Source organism: Podarcis vaucheri, assembly GCF_965113315.1.
Source record: "Podarcis vaucheri genome assembly, chromosome: 10".
Lineage (NCBI taxonomy): Eukaryota > Metazoa > Chordata > Lepidosauria > Squamata > Lacertidae > Podarcis > Podarcis vaucheri.
Window position 1 is genome coordinate 33,562,777 of NC_138748.1, and position 16,748 is coordinate 33,579,524.

Below are 16,748 nucleotides of genomic sequence, written 5' to 3' on the forward strand. Positions count from 1 at the left end.
AGTGATGCTTCTAAATACCAGTTGCTGGAAGCTACAGGAGGGTAGAGTGCTCTTGTGCTCAAATCCTGTTTATGGGTTTCCCACAGGTATCTGGCTGGCCACTGTGAGAACAGGATGCTGGACTAGATAGGCCATTGGCCAGCAGGCTCTTCTTACGTTCTTCTTCGTTAAGTTAAATCAGAGAGAAATAGGAAACCTTTGACCCTTTCCAGATGTTGTTGGACTCCAAGTCCCATTTCCTCCAGTCAACCATGGCTAATGGTCTGGGGTGATGTGAGCTGAAGCTCAACAACATATGGAAGACCACAAGGTACCCACTCCTGGGTTAAGTGCAAGATGCAGTGGGCTATATTACATCTGGCTAGACAGAATAATGATCGAGACTCTACATGAGGCAGCTTCATATGTTCTTCACAGGATACAAGTTAGAAAACAAAAAGCAATTGTTCAAGCGAGGAGGCCATAGAACTTTGCTATTAGAACTCTCGTATTTTTCATCAGCATTTCTTTTAAGTCTGCAAGTATAAAATGAAGCAAAACAGATGGAAAATTCAGAGGGACAGCTGAAAGCTCAGATAGATAATTTAGTCTTCATACTGAAATTTTGGCAGGGGTGTGAAGATTTGTGTAAAGAAACGATAGTGGCTTGTGGTCCAAATCTAGCCTTCGAATGGCTGGAGACTAAGCTTCCCTCTGGTAAACAAAACTTCTCACGATGTGCTTCAAGATGCAGAACACCACTAGTGCTACTTAAGATGAAAAAAGTAATTTACAAAGAAAAGGCAAAGTAAATTATCATTGGGCAAATTCTATAATTGTCAGGAGGTTGGAGGAAAGAAACAGAAGAATCATTTGGTAAGGCAAGCGCCTTCTTCACTGTGAAAAGGTTATTGCCAGACACAACCAGACAACAGTATCCACATGTTTGAGTCACTTGCAGGACTGACTCATAATAGTACACTTTCGTAAGTAGAGATAAACAATAGGATTATTTTAATGCTTATTATCTCTCTCACACACAGTGGGTTGTATCCATCAAAGTCATCCCATTAGGACAAGGACTTACACTTGCACAATGTGACTTCCTCTCCAACTCCTCTCACTGTGCCCCTCCCAAATCTATTTTGGGTTTTCCCCAACCTTCTGCATCAGAGTTGATGGGGTACGTGGGGAGAAGAGAGGTAGAGAAACTCCCTTTGCACACATGAAAGTCTTTGGGCTAACGGAACAAGTTCATTGGATACAAAAGCATGTCTGCTTTCCCCAGCAGCTGTAGAAAAAGAGGTGAATGGGGAGGGCAATCTCAACAGAGCTGTAGAAACTTCAACACAGGAGTGAGAAATAATTTCCCTGCTGATTGCCTCACAATCTGCCTGTAAACAACTTTTCCTCCCACAACATAAAGAATGAGGCACAACTGGAAGGAAGTGTGGGTTGGCAAAGGAGCAACTGTGTTCCCTCCCCCAGATAAATGGAGAGAAGAGAATGACTGGTAGAGAGCAGAAAGAGTGCAGGCACCAAGACATTTCTGAAGGAATGAAAAGCAAAACTGCAACATCCTTCTCCACTCTCACTCACTTTTAACTGAAGCCTTGCACATTCACTCCACTTGCTCACAATCTAGCACAAGGGTCGGCAAGGTTTACCTTGCCTGGGCCGGTTGACTCCAGCGGAGATCCCTCCCTGGGCCGGATTGCATGCGCCCACTCACACACACACACACGATTTCCAGTGTCCGCGCAGACATGATTTCCGGTGTCTGTGCATGTGCAGATGCAATTTTTGGCGGCGTGGAAGTGAGTCCCCATGCCGTGCTGGTTTAGCGCAGCGGGCAGGGATTTGCTGAGTGGGTGGCTTAGTTCGGGGGTGGCTTGTGGGCCAGTTAAAAGACCCCCGTGGGCCGCTTATGGCCCATGAGCCTTAGGTTGCCTACCCCTGATCTAGCAAGTACCGTATTTTTCGCCCTATAGGGCGCACTGGCCCATAGGACGCACTTATTTTTTTGGAGGGAGGAATAAAGACAAAAAATTATTCTCCCCCCCCCCCGAGCTTGCCGAGCTGGGGGCGGGGGAAGCCCGAGCTTCCACCGACCCCAGAAGGGGTTCGGGAGCGACGGCGAGGTTGCATCCAACCTCGCCGTCGCTCCCGGAGCTTGCCAGGGTGGGGCAAGCTCGAGCTTCCCCAACCCCAGCCCCCAGAACAGGTCCGGAGCGATGGCGAGGTTGAATTCTTGCGGGGCTGAGAGCGGGGGAAGCCCGAGCTTCCCCCGACCCCAACCCCCAGAACAGGTCCAGGAACGATGGCGATGTTGCGCTCAACCCGCCATCGCTCCCGGAGCTTGCTGCTATCCGAAGCCCAGGGAGCACAGCGCTGTAGCCCGCTGCACACCCCGGGCTTGGGGCAGCTATCCGCAAGCCTGTGGCGCCCGGCGGGAACTCCCAGTGCCGTGCTCCCCGGACTTCGGGCTGCAAGCACCTATCTGCAAGCCTGCGGAGCCCGGGGGAACTTCCGCCGGGCGCCGCAAGCTTGCGGGTAGCTGCCCTAAGCCCGGGGTGCACAGTGCTGCGCTCCCCGGACTTCGGGCTTCAGGAGATGAAGAGAGGTTTTTCTTTTTAAATAAGCATCTGGATTCTGTATATTTTATGGCTTTAAATAAAATGGGATGAGAGAAAAGAAAATCAACGGGTATGCTGCATAACCTTCTTTAAAACAAACAGTAGTTCATTTATTTATTAAAATATTTCTATACCACCATATCATAAAATATCAGAGTGGTTTATGATGCTAAAACACAAAACACCATTATGTTGCAGGTGACTTATCTGCGATATTGCACTGCTGTCTGTAGAGCTCTGGTGTTGGTGCTAATCATACAGAGTTGCAAAATTTCAGAGTAGTTTAAGAAAGTGAAAAGTATAATGTATGCATGTTTTCCAAATTTTCCAAAACTAGCTCAAGGTAACTTGAAAGAAAAACACATAACCCTCAGATTGCTGCAAACCTATTATTTTCTCTAGGTATTGTCTGGATTTCTGTGCTATCATAGAAGCTCGATGAACAAAGAGACTTTCCAGAATTAGGAATGCAGTTCAAAATTTAGAAATAGTCTCCTGGTCTTTAAAAGCCAGATTTCTTCACAAGAACCACTAACCACACATTAGACTTCTTAAGCAAGCAAAGATTAATACAAGGAATGTATGTTAATGCACTGGGAAAATGAAAACATTGAGACTAGACCTCAAAACTGATTATTATTAACACAGCATTTTAAATAATCACAGAATAAAACCCCTGAAAAGCTTCACAGGCAAGAAGTGTTCAGATTGTGAAGCCATCTGAAGATAAAACTACGTTGGCAGAAAACAGAAGGCAAAAGTTTGAGAAATGCAAGAGGTCAATGATTTAGGGTCACACTGAACAAACTTGGCCTTCAGAAGAATCAAGGTGTTTTAAAAAATAAGCACACAGGAGTCAGGGGAAGAAGAAATATTGATAAAGGCAGAGCAGAAGCCATACCAAATTGTGTCAAACCATAGAACACACCTTCTTTCGGCAAAGAAACTCACTTATATGTACTTGCTGGTTACCACTCACCTTATAACTCCCTGGGTGTGTCTGAGAATGTGAATGTAGGAAAATGAAGTTAGTTTTTAAAATAAGTTAATTTTCAAAAGACATCCCAAAAAATCTCACCGAGAGAGATCATCCATGGTAAACAGAAGCAGCTTGAGAAGACTATATGAGCAGATTACACCTTTGTGGCTGTTTCTGTCCCAACCCAAATGTTTCTAATGACCTTTGTCCACACATTTCTTTGTGATAGTGTTTTTAAATAACACACAAGCAGTCAGGTGCCTTCAATGAAGAGGAATGTTTGCTAAACCACATCTCATCGTTACAGAATGATTAACAAGCTGCCTGCATTGGTATGAGTTCTCATGTTCTAGCCTGTGCTAACAAAGCTGTTCTAAGATCAAGGGCCATCCCCACAGATTCTACACGACAATTATTGTTCCTTGTACACCAACACCAAGGTCACAAAATGACACTTAAATCTGTTTTTGAGAACTGATGACATTCTGGTCACTGGTGACTTCAGTTATCATGCATCCCTGGAACCTAGAGACCTAAAAAGGATGGGTTGGTGGGAAACACCATGCCACACACATGTTGCTCCCCAAGGCTATAATCACTGAAGAGATGCATCATGGAGGCAGCATCCTAAAGTGGCTACTGGAAAACTAAGAAGTGCCATCCATGTTAGATCCTCTGAGCCACTTGCATATTGAGAAACCTCTAGGAGAGCTGTTCTGTTGCTTGGTGAGAGGCAGAAAACGAAGCAGTTGAGATAATTATGCTCAGTCAGCCCTATGCACATTCTAGCATAGATGCTTCGTTCAGGAGAGCTGTGGCCCATTACTATTAGCACCAGTAACCCATCTTACAAAACAGACCTCATGAAACCCCCTGCATTCCATATCAGAGGTTTTGAGTCACATGGGCACAATGCAGATGTAATGAGGAACCATAGTTTCTCCCCGTTATGCCCCTGGTGCCAAGCTCTTTTTCATCAGGAGACGAGGTTGGAGATTTAGAGTGGGAGAGGGAATTGCCCTCAGTGCCAGCCCCAGAAGCACTTAACCAACTTCTTCCAGAAGAGCCCATGGTGCCAGTATGTATCCAGCATGACAATGTTGTGTGGCCCTCCTGTGATAACTCCAACTCAGAAGTTCTAGTACAACCACAGTCTCCTCTACTCTGTCACAGTCAATAACTGATACATCAAGCTGGGGTCCTTTAAATAAGAGGCTTCTCTCAGCAAACGTGGAGGTAGCTACTGAGTCATGTAAAGCTCATTTGGAGGATGACTGCTGCTGAAGCAATATCTGAGTTTTGTTCTCATGAGCTCCTGAGCCCTGCATGGAGCTGTCCAGGGTAATCTTGGTTTGTCTCTGCTGAAGTCAGCACTCACTGCAGAACAGCTTCAAGCTTGTGAGCACCCCCTTTTCTCATGTCTGTGAGGAGCAGCTTTTGATTCTATACCAACCAGTTTCCCATGATTTCCTGAACTTTGGTAACTGTTTTGTTAAACTATGGTTGGAGACAATTCAGCAGTATTCACAGCATAGCTTAAGCCAATGGTAATTAACACTGTGTTCTCCAAATGTTGTTGAACTCCAGCTCCCATCAGCCCCACCCAACACAGCCAATGCCCAGGGATGATAGAAGTTGTAGTTCAAGGAAATCTGGAGGGATGTTGATCTTTTGCGCTACATGAAATAAGAGGTAGAAGGGGAAAATGTGGAAGCACAAGGCTGGCCGCACCTTGTTCTCATACTGGACAACCATAGTTTTCTATTATGGCTGAACTAATCCATGGATTTTCAGGGTTTTAACATCTTTAAATGTTTCAGAGTGTCCAAGATTTAAGGGGTAAATTACACTTAGAATTTTTTTCATTATTTTCTCAGCTTCTATACATTGCTTCTCTATCAGCAAGGTATGTTTGTGTGTGTTTATTATGTGTGTGTACATATATATTTATATATACACACACAAGCATGCGTGTGTGTGTGTGTGTGTGTGTGTGTGAGAGAGAGAGAGAGAGAGAGAGAGAGAGAGAGAGAGAGTATGTGTGCGTGTGCACACACACTGCTCGAATAATCTTCCTGTGATTTTTTATTTTTAAAAAGCTGCTGGATTCAATAGCCTGTTAACAACAATTCCACATATGCTGACTCTGATACAACCATTTATTTAAAAGGATACTTACACAGTTACACATCTGAGCTTAATATAGAGAATTGATTAAATTCCTTAGCACTGAAATAAACACTTGAGATTACAGTAATTATACTTCCTTCTAAACCTCAAGTTGTGGAAACAAGAGCAGCAACAACAAAAAAAGCAGATGCCTAAATCAAGAATGATTAAAATACATGGCTCAAAGAACACAATTCTCAACCAGACTTTGAAACCATATATTGCCAGTGCCATTCAAAACTGACTACACCTATCCCTTGGGATAAACTGAAGATAAAAATACAAGAGCAGAATGTCTTTTATTAATGAAAATATATTCCAATCTATTATACAACCCATTTTGAATTTCAGTATCTGCTCAGGAGATAGAATGGTGCTTCTTTCAAAAAATCCACCCACCTCTATTAGCATTTGCATTTTTTGAGCCTGATCCACCTGACCCTTAATACAGGGACCTGTTTGATTCTTTGCTTAACAAAAACCCTCTCTGATGAATTTTAGTCCTCTGAACTTCCTTCTGTAGACTTATTCAAGCCTGAGCAGTTTCATCAGTATAGTCTTTGAGGACCTTTCTATTCCATCTTATTAAATGCTTTGCCACCGGGTTATAAACGAACAAGCTGAACAATGGCTATGCAAAGTGACTTGGGAGAGAAAGATGTTCAAAAACTTTGCAACCTTTCAAGGGATAATTAGCCACTTTCCCAATGCAAGCATTCCTCACATTACTTACATTCCTCCACAGCTGTTTTACTTCCGACATACCAACACAGCCTTGCAATAAATGGCTGGCTGCCCATTTGCTTACTTAGCTCTCCCCCTGTAACTTCCCCTTTTCACCACTTTTCCACTGCTCAGTCTCTCTCTCCCCCCCCCCCCCTTTCCATCTTCACCTGAAAAGCCCACTCCCACCATCTGGAAGGAAATTAAGTAGTGAACTGCACTGCACTTTTTCCTAGTCGGAGAGAGCGCCATGGTACTCACACAGGCTTCCCTATCAGCTTAAAAGGTGATCAATACAGGGGGACTTGCTGTCTAACACTTCAGAAAGTGGTAAGAATGTTAGAGGAGAATCTGCCATCACTCAAGGCAACCTCAACCCTGAGTCTCCATGCTGAAAAACCGAAAAACAAAAAGCATCAGAATTTGTAAAATTAGTTACTATGTTAGATATTCTTGGGAAATTTGACAATAACCTTTGACTCATGCTTCAAGTAGTACACAGAACACACATTTAAAATTGGGGGTGGGGAGATGTCTCATTTTAGTGGAGGAATAGGGAACATAACAGGCTAGAAAATTTTTGGCCTTCAGGGAATCTTACATGTTTAGATCAATATTTATTTCCTTCCTTCTTTCTTTCTAACCTTGTAGAGACATGACACACATTTTTAATGAATAAGAGTTTTATTGCATTTTTTGTATTTGTGAGTACTGCTTGAAAATGGAACACTTAAGAAACTTTCACCTATTTGATTTTCTGGTGCAATGATGCAAGAACAATTATGTTTGATCTAAATCCAAAACAAAAGTGCTATTAGGAATGTTTGTAAAATAAGGAGTGGGAGAGCTGTGGTTTCTTTCCAAGAGCAGTTTAAAACATGTCTTTTTACAGCTTGCAAGATGGCATCTATTGTACCTTTAAACAACTAAGTAAAACCAACTCACTGGTCACATTCAAAAGTAATATCCTCCATCCAACAAACTATCATTGACTGTTGTGGGAATTTCAAGGGGCTAACCTATTTCTAGACAAGGCAGGATGAATTCAACTGCTGAGTCTGATTTAACATGAAGACTATTTTGTTTTTAAAGCATTAGCAGCACCCACAATCTGCAAAAAAATTGTGGTTTATGCAAAAGGTTTTTAGAACCATCACAACAGCAGCACTGCAGTAACTAAATTCTACAGAGGTGGAAGTCAGATGCTACTGTTCACAGTATTAAAATGTGCAGTTAATTTTTCCAACTGCATGGTAAAGCCTGTAATAATGTCCCTTAGACAACAAACAGCTGAATGAGCATCTGAGGGTGAAAAGGAATGTTTTCATAGGCACAGTTAGTAAATACCAATGGTTGTAGCAGACATTCTTCCTTAAATGGAAGCTAACCCTGATTTAGCTGAAGTGCTTTTTGCTGCAATAGATGTGACTGCCTAGCTATTAACCTTTGCAACACCTTCAGCTAGAAGACACAAAAGCTGACCACTTCAGCACAAACAATTGCTTTTAAATTAATTTCTTGTTATATACTTTAGATCTCTCAAAATCTCCTATGTCCAATTTCTACAGAAAGCAACTGAAAAGTAAGAACAATTTTAGATTTAAAAAATTCACCTCAATCTAGGCTCATACTTTTATCAGCTGAGATTAGGAGTGTTACAATATTTCTTAGGGAGGTGTGAACATTTAAATATGGTAAGCCCTGTATAAAGAGTTTTCTTATTCCTTATCTCCATCTCCTCAAAGTCTAATTGTATTTTAAAATTAGACATAATTCTGGGATATTCATATTTCCAAACTAGTCTGTACAAATCTAGAAACAATAATTTAGAAATAGTTCTAAGTGGCATGTTGATATTAAGTGATTTAGAAATTTTATAGATCTTTTAAATACATTTTTATTTTGTAAAAAGGAGTAAATTAAAACAAACTTTTCTGATGGTCTGGAAAATGATCTTAAGATGTATGGGGCAATTGCACTGCCTTCTCTCTTTTTTGACTGCAGCTTTCATAAACAGTAGACTGCAATTTATAGGGACATTAAGTGAATGGCATTGGCATATGATAAACTTGCATGTTCTTGATTTAGGCTATGTTCTGATATAATGCTAAACATGGATTAGTACACAGGTACTCACAATATCACCTTCTGGTTATTTCAGACTATAACACCCTTTATCTCTGACTGCCAGACATACTGGCTAGGGCTGGTGGGTGGTGAAGTCCAAAACACCTGGAAAGTACCATGTTGGCAACCTCTGCTTTAAAAGGTTGAGAGAGCAAGTCTAACACACACACAGGTTCATAGGCTCTTCCCCTCCCCTCCAGTGTGGCCACAAGGAGGACATCAGAAGCTTCTGCTTCCATTTTAAATTGGGCAGAGTTTAGCTTGTCATCCAAACCCTAAACTGTGGAGAACCTTAATTACGGCTAGTTAAAAACAAGTCGGCTTCATAAGCTCTGGGCAGATCCATACCATATATTTAAAACACATCAAATGCACATTAAACACATGTAATTTGCCCCAAAGAATCCTGTTAAGTGTGATTCCCCCCCCACAGAACTACAATTCCCAGCACCTTTAATAAACTACAGCTCCCAGGATTCTTTGGGGGAGGTTATGAGCTTTAAATGGGAATTGAATGTGTTTTAAATGCATGGTATGGATCTGCCCTATGATTTGAAGATGAACCACTATTTGGCAGTGTTTAGACATGAGGGAGAAGGATGGGGGTGGTGAGCCTATAGACAGTTAACAACATCTGGCTTATTATTCCTTTGATGAATTTTTCCCAATAGTTTGATTCAACACTTTCTGGGCCTAGAATTACAGTTTAAGTAAAACTGATACCCTTTCAAGACTGCACACATCCTTCTATTGTAAGGTTTCCATTTATTGAACTAATCTTGATATGGTGAACAAATCGTTGTGTGGACCAATTTAATGGTGGAAATCAACTATATCACTGCTATGTCCCTCCTCCATTTTTGCAAAAACTGAAATTGCCATAATAATGTTTTCATTTTGAAGTTCCAAGAGAGGAAACATAACATTACCTGGCAGCTAACTACTAGACTGGATGAGCAGAGGTTCTGAAGGCAAGGTATCAATTTGCCAAAATCCAGGCATCAGTACTATATAAGGGATTTGGAACAAGTGAGTATTTATTCATTCTTCCCCTGCTGCCCCGCCTCCAACCTTTTCTTCCTGTAGTGAAGCAGTTGTTTACAAGGACAATGTTCTCCCAGCAAGAGTTAATGATTGGTACAATAAGAAAAGCATGGCTTCATTCTCAACATTCCACTAAAGAAGCTTCTTCTAAAATTGGGAGGGAGGAGAAAAATGCCCAATGACCCAGAAATCTAGTCATGCTACAAACCACTAACAAAAGGCTAAAAGAATAGAAAGGGTGGTAATAGATGTCGTGTCTTGCAACGTAGCCCCTGTCCCCTATTATACCCACAGTGCATTCAGTTTTGTTATCAATACGCTCACTGTTTGTGATCATTACCTTTATGATCGTTGCCTTTGCTGCCTGAAATCCTGAGTGTCTGAATACTTATTGACATATACGTTAAGGAATTCCTAACACTGCTTAAAAAACCACAGGTTTCTGAAAATTTAATTACTCTGAAGGAATAAAGAAGAATGGGTCAACTAAAGCTTATAAAAGTAAACATTAAGTGGAAAATAGTGTTGTTGTCGTTGTTTTAAATATCACTATAACGTCATCATGCAAGTATACAGTACTAGTTCTTTGCTAGTTTAATACAAATTTTTCATGATTCATTCATTTAATTTTCTACAATTAAGGTGTAAAAAGTTGTTAAATTATTTCTTGATTTCCAAAAGCTGGCTGAAATACTAAACGGAGATGGCATCCAATGCACTTGTTCCATTAGTGCTAAATTATTGTGCTATTGATGCTACATTGGATTCAGTCCATATTAGTTTATGCAGGCGACAGACTTGCAGTTCTAGATACCACTGAATAGAATATACCGTATTTTTCGCTCTATAACACGCACCCGACCATAACACGCACGTAGTTTTTAGAGGAGGAAAATCCGTAGGCATGCCACCCGTAGGCATTCCCTCCATAACACGCACAGACATTTCCCCTTATTTTTTAGGAGGAAAAAAGTGAGTGTTATGGTGCAAAAAATACGGTACTTTCCAACCCAGGCTCAAACAGCACAACAGACTTCTCAATTATAATTTGCAGCTGCAACCTATACCTACTCACCTGGATGTAAATGTCATTGAATTCAATGAGTGATACTCAATGCTGTGTGTGGGCAGATGCAAGCTCAAACGATTAACCTTTCCCTCTCATGAAGACCTCAATTCTCTTTTTCCTCCCCATCTTTGGGTGCTTCTGGGACTTCAAGAGTGAGGAGGCAAGAGAAAGATTCCTTGTCTGAAAATCATCTTTCACTAACACAGTGCAGGATATCAGCCAGTGGGATTACTTCTGAGTAGAGATATACAGGATTGCACTCATACTGACTTTCAAAATATCTAATGTTATTTCTCTAGCATTCCACCACTATACGACAGCCATTAATTAAGTTCCAATGCTGTAAAAGTGGTTAATGTAATGGGTTATGTACAATTCAGTCAGCCTTCCTTCAAGTCCTGCATCCCCATTAAACATATTTACTTGAATCTAATGCTCACCTTTTTGGCCAAATTATATTGTGAAAATTAAGGTGTGCATTAGATTTGAAGGTACATTTACATTTGCCAGCAAATACTTCTTTTGGTTTACACAAAATTAATGATTTACATTACATACACTGGTGTTCAAAGTGAAAGAACAGCAAAATTCACAACCAATTAAAACAAAAACAGCAGCAAAATCTAAGACACTATAGCTAAAGAAGACCACTGAAATTGAGCAAGACTGAAGCCTCCGCTCACCAGCTGGTGCAGGAAGGATGCATTCCTGCTGGCTGCAGTAAACTGTTTAACCAGCATGTTGTACACAGGGAACACACTGTGGAAGCAAGCCCCCAAAAGATTTTTTAAAAGCGTCCCAGGGCAGGAAGAGGACACCTAACCCAGGACCATCATTTCCTTCCCCCCTCACCCTCCCAATAATAGAGGTTTTCAAAAGCCATAATTAAACAAGGGGCAAGATTCTGGTTGAGTCTTCCCCAAGTTGGGTTGGGGAAGGCATGCATAGACCTATAAATTAACACATTACATTATCCATTTATGAACCTCAGTTTTGGTTTCTTAGAATTCTCATGAGCAATGTTGGGTAATTTCCACTAGTTTTGTGGGATGTAATCCATTGGAGCAGTCAAGTACAACATTCCTTGTTTGCCTAGAGAGGACATAGACAGGGGGATGTTGATCCACCCAGTTGAACTTCCTGTTACACCTGGTCTGGAGATCCTCCCCCTGCAGGTGACCAGTAGGTGGGCATGACCCTTGCTGACCCCACAAAAGGTCCAGTCACGCAGCCATCTCTCTCTTTTGATGCCATTTCTTCTCTTGGACTGCACTGCTGGCTCCCAAGCCAGCAGCACATGGGCCCATGCTGATAAAGGATGTAAGCCACACTCTATCTGTAACTACAAGCTAAAGCCTGCCTTCAGGGATCATACTGTGAACTGAATGCAAGTAAATTTTTCATTACTTTTAAGGAAGACTCTTGTGTCTTTATTCTTTTAGGAGGGAATCAAAGGGGTCTTACCAGGAATACACACCAATCTGGAGATGCCAGATTGGATTGCTTAACTAAAGTGATTCAAACGAATCTGCAACTAGCTTCTTGCTGTGTATAATGGGGAATGAACTCTGCTATATATATGTGTGTGAGACATTAGCATGACTTAGAAAGGATAATAATTAATCAATATATCCTCTCCTACTATCCACAAAATTCCCAGAGTTTTCTTATATAAAGGGTACATAAAATTTCTGAAGCACTGTTGGATGGTTTTCTCAGTATCCAATTTCACCTGCGTACCTGGTTTTCCTCCTCCAGTTTGTTTCATGGTGGGACTTTCCTAACATACTATTTTCCCCATATCCTACACTGCAACTTCCTCCTTCCTGTTCTTTACATTTTTGTTATAAACATGTAAAACAGCAGCAGCTTCTCTCCAGCTAACATAACCTTCCATTTTACTTTTGGGTTGGTTTTCAACATACAGAAGAGCAGTCAAAATTCACATGGTACACCAGCAATTCTAGGAATTTGAGAAGATTTTTTGGTGCTGAGGTGAGGCGTCTGAAGGAAATTTTCATTTAGCAAACTAAAGTTTAAAAATAAACTGGTATCTCGTTTACCTCTGACAGCAGGTAAACAGCTGGTGAACAGCTGTTGCCACAAAACAATTGGATCAAAAACACTCACTATCCAATCTGGATGAAAACTCTGGAATCAGGAAACAGATTCCTTCTGCGCTCCAGTTGGACACCTAGCTAAATTATGCAATACAAGTGAGTATATTGTTTATCTTTGCTTCCTAGAGAAGACTATCACCACTTTTCACTCCATTTAATCTTGCACAAGAGTCTACAAGATTCCCCTACAAAACAGAGATCAATTTAAAGTATAAATGTAGGGGAGGTGGCCAATGGGCATTGGTTGTTGCTCCCCATATAATCTTTGCCACTTGCAAAGCAAAAAAACAACAACAACTACCCTACAATTTGGGTGTTCTTGAAGGAGGGTTACACCTTAATATTCAGTTTCCGTTTTACAGAAATGGAGACAACAGACTTGGATACACTTGAGTTTATAGCTCCTGCACAGAGAATTGAAGTGTAGAATTATGCTGTACAAAAAAATGGGGGGAGGGTAAGGTTTCTTCATTAGGCTTAGTTCATAAATTCCACTAGCGGAGAAAGCACACTTAGGCTACGGTCTGCAACATATTTACGTTAAAGTAAGCTCCACTAAACAAAGTAGAATTTACTTCTGAGCAAGTACATATAGGATTGTGCTTCACAAGCAAGAATTTGGACAGTTTCAAAGATTCCCAGATTTCATGTACACTAAAATAGCCTTAGTATTTAAATATCTGCACTGTAAATTAAATGCAGCAAGTGGGCCAAGAGCATCAGCTGGTTAAGATGTTTCAGGTGTTGATCTGTTCAGTAAGCTGAACAGGAGACCCCTTGCGGCCTCATGTTAGAGCAGGATATTTCAAACGTATATTCCCAAAATAGAAATGCTTTCCCCACCTACATTTCTTCCCAAAATTCTCTGGCAAACAAGCCTCTTGAAACAGATTAACCTTTAGCATGTGGTTAAATATTTAGTAGCATTCTTCCTTTGCTAAGTTATTTCCGCTTTTCTTACAGGGAATTTACTGGAAAGCCCCTTAGCACCTATGTGTCAGATTTGCTCAGAGGAGTTTCAGTTGATTCTGCCAGAGGATTCAGAAAAGTCACAGCATGGGTTGAGACTTAACTTGCACTCTAGACCTTTGCCCATCCTAGCTGGTGAAGGCTTGTTAGCATAGTAATTATCACATTTTTCTCATAAGGGCAGATTCCAGCTATCTTGGAGCAGTTATCCCATTGAATTCCTTATGACTGAGTATTGTATTTAATGTTGCCCATGAAAGAACTGACAGAGGTCATATGGGGGCATGCTCTTGGATTCCCTGCTTGCAGCTGCAGCATGACTGTCTGTTATCAGTTCTGACTGATTCACTGGCAGCCCCTGTTGCTGGGAGAGACCTTTCCAGTGTCATCCATGGTTTGGTGATCTCATAGTTTCATACATGTTATCACCTGCTTTGGAACTTATTTGTTTCCTGACCCAGTTCAAAATGCTTGTCCTTACCAGTAAACCACTATATAGTTTTGGTCCCAATTATCTCTGGTTAGCAGAAATCAGGGGGAGGGCCTTTTCTATGGTGGCACCCATCTTACAAGAACCAACTCCTCTCTGAGTGCCAACACTGATTTTTTTCAGTGCTTACTAAAATTGTTTCTCATGTATACTTTACTATACTATACTATATGTTTCTCATGTGACAACTTTACTATTTTATTATTATTATTATTATTTAATGAATGCCTGTACACAATCAAGATTTTTTTGAAGTAATGGAATGGTGGTAGTGGGGGTGAAATTCCACTAAATGTGTTCCTTTCAAATAATAGCCATTTAAGAGCAGGCTTGCTCCTTTAAACTTGATTGAAGGTAACCTGTTAATAAGCTGTGACAAGGTTGGCACTTTAATTTACAGCCAGCAGCACTCGAGGATTCCTTATCCATGCCTAGTGCAACCTGCCATAACAACATTCAGGTTATCAATACAGACAATTGTAGCTCTCCTGCACACCAGCTGCCGAAAGCCTCATTCTCCTCACATTTTCAATGAATGGTTTGACATCACTGCCCTCATTAAATCTGCGGCTGCAAATTCCTGAGATTCATGTCTTCGTTATCTGCTTGTGTAACATGAAGAGGGCTAGCATTTGACCTTTTCCTCATCTGTACCTGGGATGGGTAGCGGTGCATGAAATGCTGGCAGTCAGAATATTAAACAATGGTATTCTTTCCAATTGTTTCCTGACAGAAAGCCTTACACTGTATACTAATAATGAACCCATTCTCTAAGTGCCAGTCCTTTTGTAGACAAAAAGGCACTATGTACACACAAGACGGAGGTATCAGTAAGTCTGGGGAGCTCAAGGTCTGCACAAATAAAATAAAAAATACTAAAAGTGCAGCCCAATGAGAACTGAGCATGCTCAGTGACCATGGAATGTTTGCAAGGGGTGGAATGTGGAGTGGAAGCACATGGAAACTTGTTCATGAACTAAAAACTGAAGAGTTTTGTTACACCCCATTCAGTGCATAAAATGAACTTAATAGTAAGACAGTCTTCTAAAAAGTTGCTGCATTTGAATGTACTAAAATGTAACTTAGCATAACATGAATCAGTGTTGGGGCTCATGTGCTGCCTGCTTCCTCTATTCTGGCATAGCTGTGAAGGAAACTAGAAGCTATAGTGGTGAATCTTGCCTATGGTTTATTGAAACAAGCTAGCTTCATAAAGCACTGATTGAAGTTGTTTCAGTAAACCAGTTAATACTACTCACAGGTCGCCTGGGTTTAGCTATATTGTACATGCTAAACTGTGGACAGTTAAAAACAGAAATGAAAGCTTCTGATTGCCTTCTCACAGCCATGACACAAGGTGAAAGGGAATGGGACAGCTGGTAAGCCTAATACTTGCCCGCATAACACTAAAACATAATTTGGCATTACAGCCCAATGTAATGGTACTCAACATTAGAATTAGGCACCCGCAAGACATTGTTGGACTCCCATAAGCCTCAATCAGCAAAACCAATAGTGAGGGATGACAGGAGTTGTAGTCCAACAACATATTGGCTACCTCTGTTCTATTTTACAACACTGAATAAAAAAGTCTAACAATGGGGCTGTAAGATTTATATTTACAAGATCCACACTCGCAAGATTTATATTCCAATTTCAGATTATCAGCAAATTTTGCAATGTTATTTAGGTTTGCATTAAAAAAAACCACCTGACAAATGTTAAAAGCTTCTAAACGTATCAACTGACTATTGCAATTTGTTCCAAATGTGAAAGACAAAAGGATTGCATAAGACATCTTCTTCAAATGAAGTCTAAATTCACAACAGAGAAAGTATGTGATATAACAAATAATTCTTGGTGAGTCTAAAACAACCCATTAACAATTTTAGGCCGCATCCACATATATTTTGTTCAACACATAAGGTTAGACGGATCAAGACTTAGGATAGATACAGTGAAATCAATCAAAGTCCCGTCAGTTTCAGCATCTACTCAGACTCCAAGCCTTAGTTCTAAATTCTAAGAATTAGAAATAATTCAATATCCAAAAAGATGTTATGTGTGCAAAACTGTGTTACAATTGCACGTATATTGTTTTCTTGCTGGATGGCTCACCCTTTGTAATAAGATTTATTATACATTAAGTCTCTTGTATTTCAATAGGAGCTGAATATAATATGTCATTACCTTAAATGACCTAACTAGGATAATTTGGCCTTTTAGTCTTTCTTCATTATGTGCACAAAGGATTTGCCAGGATTGTGCACTGCCAGATTTTTGAACAAGAAGGGGAATGGCATTTGAAGAGACAAGGCATGCACACAAAAGGTTCAGTGGTCTCACAGGCTTTGTTCTCTGGCTAACTATAGTTCCTTTGTGATTTGTACTTGTAATTTTCCTCAATACAAGCAGGGTAAGACTAAACATGCAATTTTAAGAA

At 40.7% G+C, this 16,748-nt stretch overlaps 1 protein-coding gene across 1 annotated transcript in view; it reads right to left on the reverse strand.

Moving 5' to 3' along the window:
• PAWR (pro-apoptotic WT1 regulator) overlaps positions 1-6,541 on the reverse strand; it is a 35,675-nt gene extending 29,134 nt beyond the window's left edge. The window contains exon 1 of the mRNA XM_082241056.1: positions 6,497-6,541. Within this exon, the coding sequence (XP_082097182.1) occupies positions 6,497-6,526 (30 nt within the window). The 5' untranslated portion in view covers positions 6,527-6,541. The remainder of the gene's footprint in view (positions 1-6,496) is intronic.
• Between the last annotated feature and the right edge of the window lie 10,207 nt (positions 6,542-16,748).